The sequence below is a fragment of the Sinocyclocheilus grahami genome, unplaced genomic scaffold (genome assembly GCF_001515645.1).
Source record: "Sinocyclocheilus grahami isolate Dianchi unplaced genomic scaffold, SAMN03320097.WGS_v1.1 scaffold146.1, whole genome shotgun sequence".
In the NCBI taxonomy this organism is placed as follows: domain Eukaryota; kingdom Metazoa; phylum Chordata; class Actinopteri; order Cypriniformes; family Cyprinidae; genus Sinocyclocheilus; species Sinocyclocheilus grahami.
The window spans coordinates 70,798-95,181 of record NW_015505325.1 but is presented as its reverse complement, the minus strand read 5'-3'; the positions used below and the strand labels follow the sequence as shown (position 1 = coordinate 95,181).

Sequence of the window (24,384 nt, the reverse complement as noted above, 5' to 3'; positions counted from 1 at the left end):
GATAGGCCTCTCTGTTTCACCGGCTATAAGCCATGCCAGCTTTAGGTGGACAAAAGCGTCTAAGGGGCTAAAGTTTAAGTACAAATGAAAATTTCAGGACTATAAGATTAGCCTAATTTAGGATTTACAACTAAACATTATAGTTGCTCATTTCATCCTTGGTGGAAAGTGCAGTTTACTCTAATAGTTTCAATTCCAACGGGGATTTGGGCCTATTTCTGCGTCAGTACACTTTCAAGTACTCAGTGAAGTGTTACAGTCTTGGGTGTTGCAGATCCCTCATCTGGAGCTGAAGTTGCTACTGTTGAAACGGTGTATTTGCTTTATATCTTGTCTATACAGGAGCAGTGCAGCTGCAGCCATGGGATGCCGTGATAATAATAACAGATTATATCTCCTGCATGTTGCATTAATGAAGAGATTGGTTTCACTTATCCAGAGTCATGCAACAGGCAAATATACTGTATGTGATGTTTTGAAACTGGATTCCGCACGATGTTTATACACAGCAGCACTCGTGCAAGCTCTAGAGCCTTATCTGTAAACACGAGCTTGTGTATTCAGACACGCGCATCTCTCCAAATGATAAAGGCCTAGCAATTGCGGCTACAATCAGTGCGAATGCTGCATGCTCGAGTGCATTAAAATATGTGATTGTAATAAGTATTTTATTTTTAGATACACCGATCATTTTATGGGTTTTGTAATTGCATAGTATCATACGAGAAAAATATACTAAGAAAAACTGCTTATATAAGCTTAGCTATCTCACTTTATAAATAATTGTTTCAATAATTGGATATTTGATAATTGATTAATGAATATGTGTCACTATACGGCAGCCCTAAATCCACACTGTAACGTTTTAATTCGCCAAAAGTAAACATTTAAGTTTATGCCTTAATTTAAGTACCACGGTTATTGGCTGTAGTGATACGCTGAACTATTTGAACCGCTTATTTATTATTATTATTATTATTATGACAACGATTCAAAAAAATACATTTTAAAATTGTGTGTCTCATTTTCCCTCACATCATGAATATTTTGCTGTGTTTGTGAAATTGTGAGCGTGAACTCCAGAATGGTGTGTAGCCTAAATGAGGATGCTGCGTGTCGTTCAGCAGGTGAAAGGAGTGTGGCGCGTGTCTCCACTGACCAGGGAACGGCGCGTATCCCGCGCGAGCTCAAGCTTCCCCGGGGCTCCGGTCTCTGCCCAATAAGAGTGGAGAGACGGCGGGCTGTCAACATTCCTATAGCCCCTCTCTCTCTCCCCCCGTCGCCCACCCCTTCGTTCTGCAGTACGCAACAGTTCATCGCCCCGGTTTATCTCGCGCAGTATTTTTACACAATAGAATCACCATCTGAACTGACATGTTCTCCTCCAGGGATAGGCCTCTCTGTTTCACCGGCTATAAGCCATGCCAGCTTTAGGTGGACAAAAGCGTCTAAGGGGCTAAAGTTTAAGTACAAATGAAAATTTCAGGACTATAAGATTAGCCTAATTTAGGATTTACAACTAAACATTATAGTTGCTCATTTCATCCTTGGTGGAAAGTGCAGTTTACTCTAATAGTTTCAATTCCAACGGGGATTTGGGCCTATTTCTGCGTCAGTACACTTTCAAGTACTCAGTAAAGTGTTACAGTCTTGGGTGTTGCAGATCCCTCATCTGGAGCTGAAGTTGCTACTGTTGAAACGGTGTATTTGCTTTATATCTTGTCTATACAGGAGCAGTGCAGCTGCAGCCATGGGATGCCGTGATAATAATAACAGATTATATCTCCTGCATGTTGCATTAATGAAGAGATTGGTTTCACTTATCCAGAGTCATGCAACAGGCAAATATACTGTATGTGATGTTTTGAAACTGGATTCCGCACGATGTTTATACACAGCAGCACTCGTGCAAGCTCTAGAGCCTTATCTGTAAACACGAGCTTGTGTATTCAGACACGCGCATCTCTCCAAATGATAAAGGCCTAGCAATTGCGGCTACAATCAGTGCGAATGCTGCATGCTCGAGTGCATTAAAATATGTGATTGTAATAAGTATTTTATTTTTAGATACACCGATCATTTTATGGGTTTTGTAATTGCATAGTATCATACGAGAAAAATATACTAAGAAAAACTGCTTATATAAGCTTAGCTATCTCACTTTATAAATAATTGTTTCAATAATTGGATATTTGATAATTGATTAATGAATATGTGTCACTATACGGCAGCCCTAAATCCACACTGTAACGTTTTAATTCGCCAAAAGTAAACATTTAAGTTTATGCCTTAATTTAAGTACCACGGTTATTGGCTGTAGTGATACGCTGAACTATTTGAACCGCTTATTTATTATTATTATTATTATTATGACAACGATTCAAAAAAATACATTTTAAAATTGTGTGTCTCATTTTCCCTCACATCATGAATATTTTGCTGTGTTTGTGAAATTGTGAGCGTGAACTCCAGAATGGTGTGTAGCCTAAATGAGGATGCTGCGTGTCGTTCAGCAGGTGAAAGGAGTGTGGCGCGTGTCTCCACTGACCAGGGAACGGCGCGTATCCCGCGCGAGCTCAAGCTTCCCCGGGGCTCCGGTCTCTGCCCAATAAGAGTGGAGAGACGGCGGGCTGTCAACATTCCTATAGCCCCTCTCTCTCTCCCCCCGTCGCCCACCCCTTCGTTCTGCAGTACGCAACAGTTCATCGCCCCGGTTTATCTCGCGCAGTCTGCTATCAGCGCTCGCAGACTCCAATGGAAAAACGAAGAGGCGCGTGTTTCACAGCCCTGCCTGAACGCAAAACGTGGGGAGAAAAGTGGAAAAGTTGGCACTCTTTCTGATCCAATTGCACCTCACCGAGACTTCATCTGTTCTCAAGAGGTGGTGGAAAAAGAAAAGAAAGCGCACTCTGAACCTGCCGTCTGGCTTGGATTATTTCTGCTGCGGTTGCCAGATTTCGGGGAATACTTTTATATGGCACACGCTAATATCCGGGCAGATACATGATATGCGTCCGTGCATCGTCCGCACGGAGCTCTACATCCGTCCAGCTATCAGCAATCCCAACTCTAGCAGGTCCCCGCAGACCTAAGCGGTCTTTACACCGGTTTCCTACCATACAGAATCGTGTTTTCTTATCACCGCTGGAGGACACGCTCAACTATGTTTGGCTGCGGTAAAGTTCTTGGGTCGCCCCGGATTCTCAACAGATCTACTGCTGTTCCCGGAGACCCAGGATTAAGACATATAATCAGAAACAGCGCAGGCTCATCCTACGGTCCCCGTGCGTCCTCGCGGTTGTGTTGCGCTCTCCTGTTTCTCCTGCTCATCCTCACACCGCGCGTGGACTCGTCCTGGTGGTGAGTAGCGTCCTGCATCCCCGCGCGCAGAAGCCGGGTGGGTTTTTTTCCCCTCAGCTCACGGTGACTGAGCTGCTGTCAGTTGGGAGACTGAACATCTGCAAATGTTTATTATTAGGTAGCCTACATTGTTCTAGTTTTTATAAGTGGCAGTTCAGTTTTATAATAACAGTGGTTTGCGTTTAAGTGAGGTATTTATTGTGTACAGTACTGTATTTATAGCCTACTCTTAAAACACATGGAGGAGAGGTTAATGAAAAACAGAGGTTTAAAAACCTTGGAGTAATGTTTTCAATAAAATCTGCGTTTTAATTGTAATTTAAAGTGTTGGGCTGGTTTCAGGGTGTTTGACTTTTTAAAAAGCAATTTCTGTCAGTAATTTGTCAGGGCGAAATATGTTGATGTTCGTTTCACGCAGCCGAATATGTCTTGGTGCCCATAATACAGTTTGCTAAACATCGACTATTTTAAATTAATAACGAAACTTTATTAATGTTATTTACTCATCCTATGTAAATATAATAAACGGATAAAACATATACTGATATAGCTGTTGCTATGGTTATCTTCTCAGGCGAACGCGCGCTGTTCGCGAGCGTCTGTTTAGCGCGGTCTGAATAACTTGTAATCTAACTTTTGTGGTTACTAAAACACTGTTTTATTGTTTGAAAACGCTGTTGAAATATGTATAGACCTATACTTATATGTGAACGAATATATAGTTTTGAGACCCCCAACCTTATGTTTTTATTTCCTTTGGGGAGGTTAGAGCCATAATTATGGGTCTCAGACCCCCCAAACTCCCCTTAATTCGCACCCTGGTGGTGGGCAGACAGAGGTCGGGAGATGGCAGGCGACTCAAGTACTAAAATGAACACACACTTCGCGCTTAGCGCAGGAACGCAGCTTCACCGCTCTCCCCACCAAGATATTGGCATTTAAAACAGTTATTCTAGAAACACACAAATCACAGGCTTCTCCCCCTCAAAAAAGTCTCATGAGGGATGGGGTTTTCCCCAGAGCTTGTGCTTATGTATAGTAACAGGCCTTGCACATCATTATATATGGCAGTTATGGGTCGGGTTTTCATGGTGTGCTTGAGGTGTGGTGTCTGCCAATAACAGAGGAATAAATGAAATAACTGCAATATGTGTCAGGCCTCCTGCTTAGATACCTATGCACACACACTTAGCTGGTGACTACAGTGCAATGAGCCTGAACAATCATGAAGAATCTCTCTGATCTGTTCATCCATCACTTTAAGCAGACAGAGCAGGAATCCTCTTAAGCTACTGGGCGGCCTGTTAGCGTCTCATACTAGTGAACTTATTTCACAGACACACACACACAGATGAAGCCAGATGTAAGCCTGCCCTGGACTTCCACACAAATAGAAAGGTGGGTGTGTGTCCTTTGAAGTAAACTTCATCTTTGACCTTTTGTTCCAGGGTTGGACAAAATTCAGAACTAAAAATTGGACACACCCCACAGGATGCTGAATTGGAATTCCTATTGGCATCTATTTATCTGTCTGTAAGACCTTGAACCTTTTTTAAACAAGGTCAACATGTCTTGACAAACTTTTGCATTTCTATTTCAAAACTACAGTCATATGAATTTCTTTAATTTCTTAGTTCAATTCTGAATGACGCACAAGCTAGTTTTGTAATGGTCCAACCATATTGCAATCTGCATACATAAAGATTGCAACATTATGACACAAGTAAGTTCCAACAGTTCCCAAATGATCCATCCAGAACAGCAGACGCCTGGAAACCTTAGGGCTCTGATTCAGATGAAAAGTATGAAAGATATAAAAGAATATGTTAATTCAAATTTTGATCTTCCATCAAGGGCCTGAGAATTGTTTTCACTAACTTGTTTTCTGTCTAATCTATATAAAGGAGAAAACGTGATTAGACCAATAATGAAAAAGACAAAGATGGGAAGATACAGAGAGATGGAGAGAAATAGGGAGGAGAGGAATTTTCACCCTTTATTTGGGTAGTAGAAGCAACAAATTACTACAGTCGGACATTCTTTACCCAGTTAATCCTATCTACACACACAGAGACAGACATGCAGTGTAAATGAGAGCAGATTTTACTGTGTTTTTACAGCATGTGGTTGTGGTCCTGTGGATAATGATTTACTGCTGCTGGTAAAGCCAACCTGCAAACCACCACAGTTTGTCGGTGTGTGTGTGTGTGTGAGTGAGTGTTTCCAAACTCTATTGAACACAAAGCACAGGGGACGATAAAGCCCTATAATCACAGTCAAATGAGGCATCGGAGTGGGAGGAACACAGTCATAATAAAAAGGTTGATCAGCATTCACAAAGATTTTTTCAAAAGGTAAAACCTTCATTTGTCATTAGAAATGCTCATTTTAGCAGACTAAAATATTTGGAACTAAATCCTGCTTTTGTCTGACATGAGCGAGTGTGTGTTTGTGTGAAGGCTGAGATCAGGCTTGATGTGATACGGTTTTGGGTGTGTATGAGAACGAGAGAGATGTTATGCCAGTTTCTGTTGCCGTCAGACAAATAAATATTGAACAGTGATGGATTGAAACATCAGAATGTGAGTGAAAACTATACAGAGAGTAAAAGAGAGATAGAATGGATCATAATTCATGAAATCTCCTTCTGTTCTGATTGGCTGATTGGATTAATAAGTACTACCAAATATGAGATCAGATAGTCTAAAAAACTAAAGGTTATCATCTAGGGTTCAAAAACGTATTCCAAATCTGATGATGTTGCACTTATTATGCAATTGCCTTCAAATAAATCATAACTAATTGTTGGTTTGTGAATGTCATGTTTATGACAAATGTCAGTTTGCCAAACTTCCCTCTGAAATTCCACTAATGAGTGGTAAGATTCTGGGAATGATCAGACTCAATCTTCAGATTCTTTGGCATTAGACAATGCGTAATCACTGAATGTTTACTGATTCAGCACTTTTGGAATGATATTTGCTCACAAAAACCAACTGGCAAAAACTGCTGTGATAGATTCAGGTTTTAAGCCTCTGTGTTTGTGTCTGTTTTTCAGGTATATTGGAGCCCTTGGTGCCCGTGTGATCTGTGACAATATTCCCGGGCTGGTGAATAAACAGAGGCAGTTGTGTCAGAAGTATCCCGACATCATGCAGTCGATTGGGGGCGGGGCTAAAGAGTGGATTCGAGAGTGCCAGCATCAATTCCGTAATCACCGCTGGAACTGCAGCGCACTGGACAGAGACCATACCGTTTTTGGGAGAGTTATACAGCGCAGTGAGTACTAGAGATGTGTCAGTGTGGGTTTTGGAAGCAAAAGCAGTCAAATAAATAGTTATGAATTTTTTAAAGATAATTTTAAGCATTTATTTGATAAACAAAAATACAGTAAAAACAGTAATATTGTGAAAAATTATTACAATTTAAAATAACTCCTCTCTTCAGTGTCACATGATCCTTCAGAAATCATTCTAATATTTTACACTTTTGGTAAATTACATTTGTCCTTGCTGAATAAAAGTATTATAATATTTATTATACCTCAAACTTTTGAACAGTAACATTTCATGGTTTCTACAAAAATATTAAGAAGCAAAAGATGTTCAGTATTGATAATAATAAGAAACAGTTTTATCATATTTCTGAATGACTGCTGAAAGTTCAGCTTTGCCATCATGACAAGAAATTAAATTTTAAAATAGATTTCACAATATTACTACTTTTACTGTATTTTTGATAGAATAAATGCAGCATTGGTGCGCATAGGACACTTTTTCAAAAACAATAAAAAAAATTATTTTAATTATTTATATAAATTTTTTTTGTCCAGTAGTGTGTGTGTGTGTGTGTGTGTGTGTGTGTGCTTTCACCCAGTCAGATACACATTAATTCTCATATGGTAAATACCTAGATCATCATACTGTAATGTCACTACAGTAAATCAACATGGATTAGAATAGAATAATGATATTTTAAACAGTTGCTCTCTTGGACACATCCATTGCTGTTTATCACTATGGGATATTAATGAAACGCCTCGGATCTCACAGGAAAATCCAGCCACATTCACACAAATCCCTGGCCAGGTGTGATAAACAGACAAAACCCCACAGGATCATTTAATTCAGTCTGAACCTGAAGTTTACGCAAGAAATGCGCACTATAAATGTGCTTTCTGTTTGGCTTTCATACAGCGTTCCAAAGATCCCTGTGTGAAAATATCACCCCTCCAGCATTCTCTATGCCTCTTCACCACATAAACAGGCATAGTGGATGTAAATGTTTGGAGAGATGATTCTGGCAGCCGGACAGACTCTCGCAGCACTGCGCGTATTCAGTTTATGAAATGGAATTAGAATTGGAGAGGCTGCCAAGAGAGGATTCTCCTATAAACAGCAACTGTACTATTAAAAAAATAATCTATTTTTCTTCAGAGAATATATATCTGTATGAATGATGGACCGATTCAAACATAGATGTCCACCAAACGTCATTGTACTACATGAGCACAGATCATTGAAATACATTTGAACTGCAACAGGAAACTGAAAACGACTTCAGAACAGCGTGAGAAGGATAACGTTACACTGAGATCTGGGCAGGTGGTCCTAAAATAAAAGACTCCATTAAAACAATATTTTAAGTCGGTGGAAGTTATTTATATACATTAGAATATAGATAACTTCAAGGTTATTTAAATGCTAGTGTACTCCACATTTAGCAGATATATTTAAAGTTTTAAAAATGGCATTCTTAATGTCTCTCAAGTAATTTAAAATATATTGGCTTTAAAAATCTAACCTAAATCTATTGGTATGTCCTTTAGTAATGCCATATAATATAAATTTAATGTTATAATAAGAACACATTTTACTGTAATAGGAACATCTTACCTGTCACAAAAATGCAAGAAATGTAACACTACAGTTCAAAAGCAGAAACAGCACTGTGAAATATTATTAAATGTTGAAATAATTTTCTATTTAATATATTCTAAAACATAATTTATTTCTGTGATGCAAACTCCATATTCAGCAGTCATTACTCCAGTCTTCAGTGCATATTGTTGAATAGAAAGTTCAAAAGAACAGCATTCATTTAAAATGAAAATGTTTGTAACATTTTAGATGTGTTTATTGTCAAGTTAATGCATCCTTGCTAAATAAAAGGTTGGTTATATATATATATATATGGTTCAACCACAAATTTGGACAATTACAAGGAGTATCTATTATTTTACTGAGGAATTGATGATTTAGATTTTTTTCTTATATTCAGTCACTGCATCATGGACAAAGCTGCAGGTAAAAAAGGAGAAAAAGTGCAAAAAACACAAAGTAACTAAGTATTAATTTCCTGAAGGAATTATCACTGCTTGCAAGGCACTAACAGAGTGTTACAAGCTCAGTTCCAAAACCTGCCTAGTGCCTACATAGGCAGCATGAATTAGAGGGAAAATAGTAAAACATTTTATGTAACTTTTAATTAATTCTAGTACTTTAATTGTTTTAATTTATTAGTAATTATTTTATTCCTTATGTAATAATAATATATTACATAATTTTGTATTATTATTATATATATTTTTTTAATGATTATTATTATTATAATCTTTTTTTTTTCATTTTTACAGATTGCTTCTGGTTATGCCTGTTCCACAAAGAATACATGCATTAAAAAGCAAATGTTTTTTTCTTATATTTCTTAAAAAGCACAATGTTTACAAATGAATCAAAGATACCACGCATCATGACCACTGACATGATCTACAGCACAGAGTCTGAAGATTAAGCTGTTCAGGTTCAATTAATTGTCCAGTTGTTTAATAAATAGAATTTAAGAGTTTAGAATAAACTAAACCTAAATGTTTGAAGAATATCAGCACAGCAATGCCTTTCAAGCAGTGTAAACTCATTTAGTAATAATGCAAGTAGCATTAGGCTGTTGTGACTCATGCATTACTAATGACACAACTAGTTAACTCTGCTGCTGCTGACTCACTCAGTATTAACAAAATGAATGTCAAACTTGGGTTTCACGGATTTCTCAGAATTAAGAGTTAGATCATACCAGACGTCAGAACAAAGGATGTGCTCAGCCTGTCTGATGAGTGAAAAGCCAGAATATAGTAGAAATTCCTTTAAATATCCTGTTTATGAGAGACTATAAAGTGCTTAATTTTTCAAGACTAATAGGCTGAGTCACCTGTTACTTTCCTTAGAGGATCCTCACTCCTGAGATGCATAGTGGTATAGGCTGTGTTCATTTTTACATGACTCGATAGTGTAGAGAAAGATAGGATTCAGTAACTGAGGTAAATTGACTCTCACACCTGCCCTGCCCTAAACCTAACCATAAACCTTAAGGGAAAAAGGGCAACAGAGGCTTTGACAGGGTCAGAAGAGGTGGGATGGGATTTTTTTTGCTCTGTTAATCCTTAATGCTCTCACACACACACATAATCTGGAATACCTGTAAAAATCCCATGTTCAATTGGTGATGTGTCAGAAATAGACATTTTTAAAATGTGTATTTAATATATAAAATAAATTATGAATAGTATTACATTATTTATAATTTATATAGATGGATTGTTTTATCTCTAAAGTGATACGTTTTTAGGTGGTGTGCCACTCAGTCATACATTCTGTTGTATTCAGTCCTACTTAGCAGATTTTGAACCCAAGAACACATGTGAACACCCTATAAGAAATGTGGACACTATATAATTATACAGGACATTCTTAAGACTGACTAGCCGACTCATAGCTTAGACAGCATATACCTACTGGAAACGTGTCACGTTGCCTGGCTAGGACAGTGTGTTTCTCTGCTTTCTGAGATCAGTACTGCAGCTCATACAGCAGTGTGATGGTTTGAGTGTGTGTTTGGGTCAGACAGACAGCTCACAGCTCAGTGATTTCAGAGGGTCAATGCGCTTACCCCCTAACCACCACCAACACCACCACCCCAGTGGAATTTGCACCCCAAGGATACAACAGGCTCATTTTTCAAATCCCATTCTTTCAAAGCTGCCAGCACAACCATCACTCTCTGGTTCTCATGGCCACAGGGCAGGCAGAGATTATTTTTTTTAAGAGAGAGACCATCACTGTCCACTGTGTGTTTAACCTTGCGAAACATCAACATACAAACTCACCAAAACACCATTCTGATTATGTATGGTCCTACTTTCCTTGTAACTTTGTGTTACAAGAAAGTTAGCAAGTATTCTTAAAAATAAAGAAAATGAAGTAAAAAGGATTTTTTTTGTCAGAGTGATACCATTTTAGTTTCCCCAATTAACCTATCAATGAACTGTTCTCAAAATAACCAGTTTTTCTTAGTGGTAAGAACATTTTAAGAACAATCTATTGAACCTTTTTCTCACTATAAAGAACCTTTTTGTACAATGGAAATATTCCATGAATGTGAAAGGTTTTTCATGGATCCATCAATGCCAAATAAAGAACCTTGTTTTCTAAGTCTGTATTTCTGCATCTGTATACAGTATCTAAGTTCATTTGTTCACATATTAAACATAGTCAGAGAAATCACTTTTTAAAAAAAATCTAACTGTTTAATGAACCTTTAGACAAAATATGTTAATTAAATTTTTTTTTTATGTATCATATCTGGGACATCAGGGTTTTATGATAATTTATTAATTACAAGAAATATGCATTTACACATTTGAATCTTTTCTATTGATTTTATCATTTTTTTGTTATTAACCTTTTAATTGTGCTTTGTGGTAGTCAAAAAGAATGAAACATGGTTATAAATACCAATATAAACATAAATATAAATGTAGAAATGGAAAGCAGATATGCATACTAAATATATTAATATAATTTATATGAATAAACAAATTACATTATAATGAAAAATAATATATAAAAAAATTATTTTAGCAAGAATATTGTTATTGTAAGATTTTAATAATAAAAGAGCATGGTGCATATATAAAATATATATATATAAGCATAATTTCACACTAAATATATCTTAGTGAAATTATATTTACATTTTTAATGAATTTAATTGAATGATTAAATTATTTGATGACTATTTTTTGTGGTGGGCTTAATACATTATAAAATGCTTTATTTTGGGGGGTACACAAAAAAACAAAACAACGTAAAAACATATTCATTTTTTACAGGTGTTTTTCCTGTATTTTGAATTTTGCACTTAATGGATAATGAGCTGTCAGTACTTTTTTTTTTGTTATTTTACAGATTTATTTCTTACAGTGTAAGATATTGTGGGCCACCACTTGACGGCCAATGTAAAATCTGGGTCTTGGAGCAAAACTAGTAATAATTTTCCTTCTTTGCATTCTAGGTTCATTGGGTACTGCTGGTCGGGTCTGTAACAAGATTTCCCGGGGGACCGATGGCTGCGAGGTCATGTGTTGTGGGCGGGGCTACGACACCACACGCATAAAACGCATCACCAAGTGCGAGTGTAAGTTTAAGTGGTGTTGCTCCGTTGAGTGCAAAGACTGCGAGGAGGCTGTCGACATTCACACCTGCAAAGCTCCTAAACGTGCCGAATGGCTGGACCAGACCTGAGACACGGCCACTCCCCCCCCTTCCTCAGGATTTTGTCCACGGCATTCTGGGATATGAAGTCCATCCCCTGCATTTTTTTACCCTGCCCCCAATCCCTTGTTGCATGGCTTTATTTGAACTTATTTTGTGAAAGCACTACAACTGAAATTTACATTTCTCATGAGCGCCTTGCACACTTTGCCCGATATGGCAGATTTATCTCTCTTTCTTTTTCTCTCTCTCTCTCTCTTTTTTTAAGAGGACGGTAAAGGTTTAAGATCCAAGAACAACCTGTGCTGTAACATGTTGGTGTATTTTTTGTTTCGTTTTGACGTGAGAATTTGGTTCTGTGAGTGTTGTTTTGTGACAAAAGGTGTGCTGCTTTTAAAATAACATTTTAAACTGACTCTGAGCCTATCAGATATTATTATGGCTATTAGCTGAATATGTACAGCACGTGTTATTGAAAACACAACCATGTGCTTAACATACATCGCGTGCCCATACTGGACAGTATTTTACCCTGACTATCGGTACTGAATATAACAGAATGAATGAGGCTGGTCAGAAGGGCTCAAGAGGACAAAACGGATGACAGCTATGTGGGCTGCTTACTCCACATGGAGCCCTAACAGAGAGTTTCTCTGGAAGCTACAGAGGTAATATTAATAATATAAATGAGCATGCACTAAGGACATTAGCTAATAGGTGAGTGAAAAGGACATGTTATTATAAAACTCATCATTGCCTATGTAAACATGAAGAAAGGTGTTAACTGGCTGTGACTGGCAGAGGTTTAAGCTCTCTTTAGCTCTCCTGTGCTGTGGTACTTGTTAACTGTGTTATTATTTTTTCAGCAGAAGTTCATATAAATACATTAAGTATGACATAAAGAGTCGTTTATTTTGCTTTTCTTCAGCATGCTCTTCTGCCATTGTTTTTTTAAAGCCAATTATCTTAGCTATAAATGTCATGTGACTAATTGTTCTGGAACTGCAGGATAATGATGTCATGACAGCACAAGTTCACTTTATCTTTTTTTTAAAGTCATCTATAAAGGATTGAACACTGGTAAAAATATCTACTATATTATAATGAAATAAATATATATCCTTATCAATATATATATATATATATATATATATACTGTATACACTACTGAGTGAGATAATTAAGATATATGAAACTGTTTTCAACATTGATAATAATAGGAAATGTTTCTTGAGTACCAAATAATTTTTTTAGGATGATTTCTGAAGGATCATGTGACACTAAAGACTGGAGAAATGGCTGCTGCAAATTCAGCCTTGCCTTAAAGGGGTCATGCTAACCAGCCAGAAATCGACCCCTTGGTTTAAATCAGAGTTTGCATTAGGGAATCTTAAGAGAGATCTCAGATGTAAGCACTGCTTAATAAAAGGGTCTCCCTTTCTGACCAATGACCAACCTGAACTGTCCAATAATGAGCTGATTAGTTTAATGACAGGGCAGATGGAGCTTTGAACAGGCCTCCGTCACAGTGGGGCTTGTGTCTGCTTGTGATTTTAGTTTGTTTTCTAACCATAGCATGTCCTTCTCTCCTTGACAACACATGTTTTCAGAAGATCTGCTTTTATTGGAAAAATTTGTTTTTACAATGGTCAATTTCGTGATAACATTCAATGACCCACTCTTGAGAGCAATTTATGATTTGTGGCATTTATCAAAAGAAATACACAATTGATTGATAATAAATCACTTTATTTTCTGTATAAAGCCTGTTATGCACCAGAAATGCGGCTAAACTGCGGTCACATTTGCGGTTGTTCAGTGAATTTTCAGTACAGAAATTCAGTCCCTTCAATAGGAATCTACACAGCCAGGAATTTCACTTGAAGGAAAAAGATTTTCCCAATCAGATTTCTCATTGTGTTCAAGACAGTCAAGCGAATTTGCCGCATTGACCAACAGAAAGCTGAATAGAGCTGTGCTTCATACATATCAACAACAGACATCAATCTATTTTTATCTGCGATTTTTTGCTAATGTGACCATACACTCTGTCACTGGGGTGGTACCTTTTCAAAACATACACATTTGTACCATTTAATATGTACAATAGGTACTAACATGTACCTTTAAGGTGCCAATATCCACTCTTTAGGTGCAAAGGTGTACCTTTTGAAAAGGTCCGCCTCAGTGACAGCTTTTGTACCTTTATTTCTAATAGTGTACCTTTGGTCAGTTTACATGCACTTTGAAAGTTTGATTTGAGTGGAACTGAAACAGCAATTTGTCTTTTTAAAATGTTAAGTCGAGTCAGTCATACCAGGCCTTTTTTTTTTTGCAAAATAGGACTAACTGACCTAAATAATGTGACTAGCTCGGCTTCATTCAGCATCTATACAGGACAGTCAGACTACAGCTGGTCTCTGAGCTGTGCACTTGCTGCAAAAGTCAGAGGTAACGCACAACGTCTATTTAATCATTCAAATATCCAATTACGCATTGTCATGTATACTTTAAAACACAGATGAAGACTGTAGCTCAATGCAAAAACCTGCTGTAGCTCGATTATATTTGCAAATGAAAACATTTTGTGAGCACTGTATTACTCTGCTGTTTGGTTTACATACTGTTTGTGTGTTTGTTTGAAATAGACCCAAAAAATATTTTGTAAAAGTGAAAGTATTGTAATCTGTCAAACATTAATTGTTTCCTATATGATCTCATAGGGAAGCACATGTGCACAATAAGGCTGCGGTACAGTTCTCAGATTACCTTGAATGTGGACCATTATTACTAATCGTTACAGTATGATAATTCAGGCCATTTAACAGTGGCCTTAAATACACTTAATGTGACCCTAGAGGATCAGGGCGCTGATAGAGATATATAGAAACAGAGGGATAGAGAGAGATCAGTGTTGCATGCAGCCACATGTCACCAGCAAATAAATAGGCAGCATGGTATCTGACAAATGCCACAGATCTGGCCCTGCTGAGTGGTCTGTTTGGGTCTGCCTAATTCCGCTGGCGGGTGAGAGGGTGCATGATCCTGATTAGGATCCAGATTTCACACAGTGATTTATGAAACCTGGTTCAGAGAAGCCCATTTTGGGTTTGCACTGCATGCGCCGGCAGCCTCAGTTCTGAGAAGAGAGTTTTTTCGAGACCGAATAAAAGGTCAAATGAATGATCTCATACAGCACTCTACTATTCACTTCATCCATCAGAACATATCTTGTCAGATAAAGAGAACTCAGGATTTAACTAAATAATATAGTGAAGCATGGCAGACGGTTTTAATGCAAATGATGAATAAGAAGGGTTTCTGATGAGGTGAAATTTATTAGCTGGATGGATGAAGATGTTGGTGTGAAATATAATAGTAGCTGACATGTCACATTGGGTGGCCATGGCCACATATCAAACCTCAAATACACTATCAGTCAAATGTTTCAGGTCAGTAAGATTTTTAGTGTTCTCTTATGCTCACCAAGGCTGCATTTATTTAATCAAATATACAGTAAAAAGAGTAATACTGTGAAATGTTATTACAATTTAAAATAACTACTTTCTATTTCAACATATTTTAAAATGTAATTTATTCCTGTGATGGCAAAGCTGAATTTTCAGCAGCCTTTACTCTAGTCTTCAGTGTCACATGATCCTTCAGAAATCATTCTAATATGCTGATTTGGTGCTCAGGAAGCATTTGTTATTATCACATCAATGTTGAAAACAGTTGTGCTGCTTAATATTTTTGTAAAAACCGTGATATGTTTAATTCAGGATTCTTTGATGAACAAAGTTCAAAAGAACAACATCTATCTTCAAATTGAAGTCTTTGATTCATTTAGTGTGTCCTTTGAACAGTTTATGATGTAAATTATTAATTTCTTTAAAAAAAATCTTACTGACCCCAAACAAACAGTAGTATATATTCTGACTGTTTGTAATTGTGTTGTCACACAGCAGTCTAGCTTGTCGCTAGAGACCATTTGTTGTCATGATCTCAAAAATAGTGCAAAATTTTAAATGTGTGTTTTTTGAATTCTCATAACTTTATTTTAGGATTTTATGTAGCCCTAAACCTACAGTACTCTTCGTTACAGTACTATTTTATTTTTTATTTTTACCCAAACAATATTTTGTAGCGGACCTTCAGCTCTATCACACACAAATACAACATACAGTACATAGAAAAGTGAGGGAAATATTTGCAATTAAATGAACTTCTTTTGAAAAGACTATAAAGGAAGACAGAAACCAAAAGCTCATTCCTGTACTCATACAAGAGGAATGGATGGAGATGAAGGGAATGGGAAAATGGGGTATGAAGAGAGGTGAGGAAAGAGAAGAGAAGAGAGGAGTGTTGGGTTTCTGAGTGGCCTGGCGGGCATTTTTATCAGCAAGCCTGATCTTAATCTGAGCAGCCTTCTCAGAAACACACACACACGCACGCACGCACGCACACACACACACACACATTCACACACACACATTCATCTTCATTACTTCTCCTGTCACCTTGTCCTGCTCCAGTGGATGCTGGGGTCTGAACGAGACCCAAGACTCTAGTCAGAACGGTGCTTAAGATGCAAGCGCACATACAGACTAAAAGATATCAGTATCACAGACCCCCCACTGTCAGTGACACCAACTCACCGTTTGTCCATCTGAGTGCCTGCATGTCATCAGATTTTACCTTATTCACCTCCTCAGACTGACATCAAGTGAAGCTCTTCATAAGGTCGGTAAGAATTCATGCTGTTACAGAATCTAGAATATTTTTAAAAATAATGTATTATAGGTGATTGTGTAATGATATGGTAGAAATTCATATGTAATATCATGGTTTTGCACACAATTGTGTACATATACACACACATACTGTACATGTGTAAATTCTATGGAATGAAAAAACTGTCAAAAATCACAGACCTGATGCTCTATGATTTCCTGAAAGTTACGGAAAGACACCTTTCATGTGTGTAAACTAAACCAGTAATAGATTTGCAGTCATACTCAAACAAAGCAAATGTCATATCATGTATCTGCTTTGATCACAGATTTTGGAATCACACCCTCATAAAATCACGATTATGCTCAGTATTTTTTTTAATGTTTTTTTCATTTTTGTCATTTTATTCCATATAATTCAAGCTCTTTGAGTTGTGGTTATTTTTCTCTCTATTTACTGTAAGTGTATTTAAGGGAGAACAGGTGCCGCTTAGTATGAGGGCTGCTTCATATAGTCATATTCCCAGAAGCATTGCATTAGTTTCCTTTAATGTAGTAGGAAAAGTGAGTAAAGATGCCAGATCTGATGCATATACGTTCCACTGCACATGTTTGGGGTTGTGAAATACATAGTGTGGTTGTGTATGTGATAGAGAGATACAGAGAGGTATAAGTTCTAGGAGGAGCAGCTTTATGGTTTTACCTATGTTTATACAATTGCAGAGGAAGGCCAGAGGGAGTGATCGCAAAACAGAACATAGAGTCCATTACATGAAAAAAATCCCCCTGAGTCAGCACTCAAGAATGCCTTCAACTGATCTGCCCTGTTATTCTCCTCTCTATCCATCTCTTTCTGGCATACTGTGTGCTGTCTTTACATCTGTTCACAGGACATTTTGCACTCACTGACCATATGAGTATGCTAGGAATTGGAGTCTATACAGTGTGAGTTATTTTAAGACCTTTTTTTTCATTGTTTTTTCATTGTTGCTCTTCAAAACCACAAGTCTGAGACATGAGTAAAAATACTTTGCATTTTGTCTAATTTTCACATTTTATTTATTATATTAATTACATTATTAACATTTTGAGTTCAAGGTTGATTTGAAAAATTTGCATTTCAAAATATCTGATTTGTTCTGATTTTGATTTAATGACATCAAGCTGAATAAACTACACAATCTTGTGTAAAACTTGATGATTATGTCCTCCATTATGATTCAAAAGAGCATCTTGACATCTAACGTTTTGTACACAAGCTTTCTTGTTATCATAAACACAAATAAATAAATATCATACATTTTTTGATTAGTAACCAAGTGCAGAATCTAAAATATTTATTTTATATGATTTATTTTTTCTTTTGTATTGTATTTTTATTCAAAACTTTTGGACAAAACTGTATTTGTGTGTTTACTTAAATATATGGTTTATTATTTGTATGATATAATTAATTTAATGGTGATATATTCTGGTTGTCCCTTGGTCTAATAATAAGTCAAAAGGTGATTCTCTGCAGTGTAATAACTTTCCCCTTTATATTTGGTCAACCCCGTAAATTGAGAATTTTAAATCTCAGCTGAAAACACTTTTTTTTTACACTGGTATTTGAATTGGGGGAATATTCAGTTGTGGATATATTTGATCTGATTTAATTGTGCTTTGTATTTGCAGGTACTTTTAGAGTTTAAAACATTTGTAAGTATATATATCCTTGTTATTTTACTACTTGTGAAGTGAACCCTTCTGTTTTTAAATGTGCTGAAATAAATAAAACTGAGTTGAGTTATGATATTGTGCATGATGTTATTATAATTATGATATATTGATTATCTGATTAAATGTATGAGTGAGTGATTGCTGAGTCTGCTTGTTGGCTTGAGGGTCTCCGGGTCAAATGCATGGGATTCCAGCCCTCTGAAAGGTATGAGTGCGCAAGAGCGAGACAGAGAACAGACAGATAGAGGGCTGGGGGATAATTCAGGTGCCTTTGAAGTTGCTTAGTGACTGTGAGTTTAAATGTACCGATGCCCTCTGAATACACTTGACAAAATTTGGTTCCTGGGATTATGGGGTCAGGGTCAAAATATTAAAACACAGACACTCAAATACCCCCTTTCCTGTTCATTTTGTTACTCCAGTCGTTCAGGATCATTGAATCGTTGTGTTGTTACGGGAGAGTCTTCGACTGGAACACTGAATCAATGAGTTGAACAGCAAACAGCCGTAATCAGATCAGTCCAATTCATGAATGAATCATTTGGTGTGATTTGTAAACTGATCCAATAGACCTTAGTCAAGATAGACACCTATTTAACATGAAAACTAGACTGTGAGGGATAGACTTACAGTCTTTACAATGGCATGCACTGCATAAAAGTCGTAGATCACGTAACGTTCACAACATACAATCACAACTTTCAAATCTGTTTTATGGGGTTTTTGTCTACTTTGGAAAGACGTTTTTTTCAGGTGAACAAAAGTTAAAAAAAAGAAAAAAAGAAAAGAATGATTTGTTCATGAAACGAACATTGCTGTGTCATTTTGGAGTGGGTCTTGATTTCTTCCATTTGAAACAAAGAGGAACTTTTTTTAACAAAAACAAATTAATAGAAAGAATTTCTCTCAAAAATTGGAAATGATCTCGTAATTTGACAACAGGTTGTTAAAAGGGTCATAGGATGCTACATGCACTTTTACAAGTTGTTTGAACTAAAATGTGTGTTGGCAGTGTGTGTACGCAACAACCCTATAATGATAAAAATCCACCCAGTGTTTTTTTTTTTGATCTGGTTAAATGTTTTCCCCTTTCTCAAATCGAGCCGATCTCAGATGCCTGTCTGTGTGACGTGTGTGTTTTTTGAACAGGCCCCTCCCACGATAGTTTGACTGACAGTAGTGTTTCAGCACAGACTGGACTGGTGTCTTACCTTAGACCCGCCCTGAGTGAGCTGTCATCAGGCTGCCATTGTTTCGACGCCGGAGCAGATGTAGACAAGAATGATTTCTAAGCAATTGAGGTGTTCTGTTGTTGGATGTAATAATGAGCATAGCAGTCGTCATTTGCTCCCGACATCTGAGCCAGTGGATTACATTGTTTCTGAAGGGAATGCGCCCCCGATCTACATAAATGCATCTTTGTTCACGCGAATCACTCATAAAAAACGTCAATTCTTTCCTTCTCTAAATTAATAGAATGGAATCGTTAAGGAACATGGATCATGTAGTAGAATCAGAACCAGAATTGTTAAATTCCAACAATTCCCATCTCATTAATAACAAACCAATGTGCATACAAAACACGTACATATACGCACACACACAAACAAACAATCGCACGCGCACGCACACACACACACACTCACACTCACTCACATGTATTGGAACAGCTGACTGAATATATAAAAATAAAAGCCAATTAAAGGTATTAATAAATGCAAAATAAATCATATTAAAATAACTGATAAAAATATTCTAAATTTATTATTATTGTTGTTATTATTATTTTTACTACTACATTTGAATTGACTTGATATCCATTTTCACACTCAGTTTTCTCTGAATGTAACCAAACCTGTCTGTCACATAATAGATCATGATCTATGAAACTGAATTTCACTCCGTTTTTACTAAATGTGTTCATATGCATTTTGTGTTTGTAGGGCAGTATGAATTTTAATAGGATGCAGTCTTATATTTTCCTGATAAAAACAAGTGCATCTTTTATTACTCATATTGATCTAAACACAAAGCTCATGTTCTTGCCACTCAGTTAATCTAAATAAGTCTTCATGGCTCATCAGGGTCTGTGCTGTCTGAGATTGTCAGTTTTTTGTATTGTGTGCAGATAAAGTGTCATAAAAAAACAATAAAATGTCAGATGTGACTAATGGATGACTCTACATTTACAATAGTTTCCCCAGGCATTTACTCAAAACACCATCACCACTACACACACACACACACACACACATAAACATCCCGACACACACCTGAACGTGCTGATAGTGCTGTTCCCCCTAAAACACCAGCAGCAAAAACAAACGCTGCAGGATGTTGTGATGCTTTACCGTCAAACAAACCTGACCTTCTGTCCCCCTCCTCTGTCTCTGTGTTGCTGTCTGGGTTTAGAGGAATGATGATAGCCCCTGTGTGAGGGATTTTTCGCTGTCCTCACTGTGTGTGTGTGTGTGTGTGTGTGTTAGTGCTAAAGACAAGGTTCAGTCGTAACCAGAATTCCTCTGTGGAGATGAATTTATCAGTCCAGTCTTATTGGTTGTGACACAGCAATAGCAGGAGACCAACAGTTTGACTAATAGCAGTTATTCACATCACATTTGAAGACACAAAGTAATGTATGAAATTCCAAAAGAAAATTTTATGAGCTGTGCTTGATTCAGTAAGGCGCAGAACCCTTCATCTGGATAACTGAAGGTCTCCATAGTCTCTAGTTTTGTTTCTTAAATGCATGAGCTGACAGTATTGGTTTGAGGTGTTTAATAAAATAGAAAATAAAGCCTTCTGGCAAAGATGGGACCCTTAACAGTATCTTATTGGTGCAACTGGGACCATCTCAAGCTCTTTAGGTTCAGACAGAGAGAGAATGAGACAGAGAGAAGGATAGAGAGACAAAGAAATACTGTTTCACGAGCACAGCTGAACAGGCTGAAAAAAAAATTATAAAATAAACCATGCAATGCAAAAATGCCTGCAAAAATAAAACATTTAGTGAGGTTTATGCTTAAACAAGTGAAAAACACAACAACTTAATATCTTATGCATTTTTGTTTCTCAGGAAAATGTACATTTGTAAAGGATTTTTACTGAAACGACAAATATACTAATTATAAGTGGTATTTTTTGGAAAAAAATATATATATGTGTATGTATTATACTGTATTTATTATATTATATTATCAGCGACATTGCTGTTATTTTCCATTTGTTTATGTATAATCTGCAGTGTCTATATTTTGTTATCATTCCTGCCCAAACTGTTCCTTATGTAGTGTGTGCTTTTGGCAATATTGTATGGAGAAAAAAGTTGGGCACACATACATAGTTTCAGGACGGTGCTGTCTGTTTGGTCAACAAATGGAGTATAGAGGAGGAAACCTGTTTGAAACCAGTCATAATTTTGCTGATAATGACACAGAAATGACTCCAACAGAGAGACAAATAGGCAGCGAAATCCACTGTCTCCTCTGCTGTGAAATTACAAAAAGTTTCTCAGCTACAGCACATGCGTGTGGTTTGGAAGAGGTCCGTGCGTGTTTGATTGGATCGCAGAAGGGCTGATAACTCCACATCAAAGTGAGAGGCCTTAACAACTGTCACAAAGACAAGGTTCAGTCGTAACCAGAATTCCTCTGTGGAGATGAATTTATCAGTCCAGTCTTATTGGTTGTGACACAGCAATAGCAGGAGACCAACAGTTTGACTAATAGCAGTTATTCACATCACATTTGAAGACACAAAGTAATGTATGAAATTCCAAAAGAAAATTTTATGAGCTGTGCTTGATTCAGTAAGGCGCAGAACCCTTCATCTGGATAACTGAAGGTCTCCATAGTCTCTAGTTTTGTTTCTTAAATGCATGAGCTGACAGTATTGGTTTGAGGTGTTTAATAAAATAGAAAATAAAGCCTTCTGGCAAAGATGGGACCCTTAACAGTATCTTATTGGTGCAACTGGGACCATCTCAAGCTCTTTAGGTTCAGACAGAGAGAGAATGAGACAGAGAGAAGGATAGAGAGACAAAGAAATACTGTTTCACGAGCACAGCTGAACAGGCTGAAAAAAAAATTATAAAATAAACCATGCAATGCAAAAATGCCTGCAAAAATAAAACATTTAGTGAGGTTTATGCTTAAACAAGTGAAAAACACAACAACTTAATATCTTATGCATTTTTGTTTCTCAGGAAAATGTACATTTGTAAAGGATTTTTACTGAAACGACAAATATACTAATTATAAGTGGTATTTTTTGGAAAAAAATATATATATGTGTATGTATTATACTGTATTTATTATATTATATTATCAGCGACATTGCTGTTATTTTCCATTTGTTTATGTATAATCTGCAGTGTCTATATTTTGTTATCATTCCTGCCCAAGCTGTTCCTTATGTAGTGTGTGCTTTTGGCAATATTGTATGGAGAAAAAAGTTGGGCACACATACATAGTTTCAGGACGGTGCTGTCTGTTTGGTCAACAAATGGAGTATAGAGGAGGAAACCTGTTTGAAACCAGTCATAATTTTGCTGATAATGACACAGAAATGACTCCAACAGAGAGACAAATAGGCAGCGAAATCCACTGTCTCCTCTGCTGTGAAATTACAAAAAGTTTCTCAGCTACAGCACATGCGTGTGGTTTGGAAGAGGTCCGTGCGTGTTTGATTGGATCGCAGAAGGGCTGATAACTCCACATCAAAGTGAGAGGCCTTAACAACTGTCACATCACATCAGTGCCTTCCCAAGTATGTGTGTGAGTGTGTGAAGCAGAATCTATCAGGGCAAAGCAGGATCAAAGGGAGGTAAGGTTACCACACGCACAGGTCGTGGGAACACACCTCACTTCCTCACCGCACACACACACACACACACACAAAAGATTTTTTGCAAAGTTCAGTGCGAGGGAGGTAAATACCAAAGACAAATGCAAGAAATATAAACCAATAGACACTAATGTTGTTTATGATCAAAGAGATGACACATTAGTGATGGATGACTTTCTCTCTCGCTTCTCTTGTCCCTCACTACCCCTATTTTGCTGTGTTGTGATGATAAGGCTTTCAAGAGTTCACATACACACACACACACACATACACACACACACACACAATTGTTTCAGTTAACGTTTTGTGGTGTTCAACTATAACGCACTATAGGCTAGAAAAAAAAAAAAAAAAGATTCCTCTCTGTGTCCTTTTGCTCTTTTTCTGTGTTGAGATATCATACGTCCATGCTTGAAAGCTGTTTGAAAGGTTGTGGAAAGAATTTGCAAGTCTGGACGTAATGTTTGCCTTTACTTTGTTTAAATCTGCTCTGTTAAGAATCATATTTAATCTGTAGGTTGAAATATTGTATATTTAATAGGAATGGTGCTATAAGCAAGAAACCTAAAAGATCCAGGCTCTGACAGAAAAGATGGGACATGACGGAAAAGATGGAAGAAGAGGAGCAGAGAGAGAAAGAGGGAAATAGGGGCCTAAAGTTAATAGAAAAGGCCTCATTTTCTATTTATCTCCACTTGAGTAAGTACATTTTGAAGCTCTTGAGAATAAAACAGGCCCCAGATATGCAAGATGTTGGCCTGCAGTGATCATCTCTGGTTTTAGATGTGAATGTGCTTCTTACGGATAATGGCAGGGTAATCGCGCCCTCTGCTGGTCTTTTTGTTTTGTACGTCCAACAGCAGTTCAAATGTTGGAGAAATGCTGCTCTCTGTAGGACAGCAGAAGAATCACAGAAAGGATTTGTCAATTTGAACATCTTGTTGAACATTTATTTTGTTTTACTGTAATAACTATTTGTATTAACAGTACAGGAGCCTTATTTTAATGTGTACCTATTGAACCATTTACAAATTTGTAGCCAGAAATAAACTGAACCTGACAAAACCTCCATTTGGGTACATCCTCATTTGGTATAAAAAAAACTTAAAAAAAAATAAAATAAATGTGCCTAATAAAATTCATCTTTAAATGCAGAAAGCATTCTGTAAGGTTTAGGG

The 24,384-nt window shown here is 37.0% G+C and overlaps 2 protein-coding genes across 2 annotated transcripts; both read left to right on the top strand.

Annotated features, from left to right (window-relative positions):
* The first annotated feature begins 2,725 nt into the window (after positions 1–2,725).
* LOC107591840 (protein Wnt-2b-A-like) lies at positions 2,726–6,650 on the top strand. Its single transcript, XM_016281119.1, has 2 exons — positions 2,726–3,360; positions 6,419–6,650. The coding sequence occupies exons 1-2, from the start codon at positions 3,164–3,166 to the stop codon at positions 6,648–6,650; spliced, it is 429 nt and encodes a 142-aa protein (XP_016136605.1). The 5' UTR covers positions 2,726–3,163.
* Positions 6,651–8,646: 1,996 nt separating this feature from the next.
* On the top strand, positions 8,647–12,099 carry LOC107591760 (protein Wnt-2b-A-like). Its single transcript, XM_016280997.1, has 2 exons — positions 8,647–8,666; positions 11,710–12,099. Exons 1-2 carry the CDS (start codon positions 8,651–8,653, stop codon positions 11,937–11,939), a joined length of 246 nt encoding a protein of 81 aa, XP_016136483.1. The 5' UTR covers positions 8,647–8,650; the 3' UTR covers positions 11,940–12,099.
* Positions 12,100–24,384: the final 12,285 nt, after the last annotated feature.

Bases quoted from the DNA above. Each gene is read 5' to 3' on its own strand.
- LOC107591840 (XM_016281119.1), top strand. From the start codon at position 3,164: ATGTTTGGCTGCGGTAAAGTTCTTGGGTCGCCCCGGATTCTCAACAGA. The intron at 3,361-6,418 runs GTGAGTAGCGTC...TCTGTTTTTCAG, and splicing joins CGCGTGGACTCGTCCTGGTG to GTATATTGGAGCCCTTGGTG.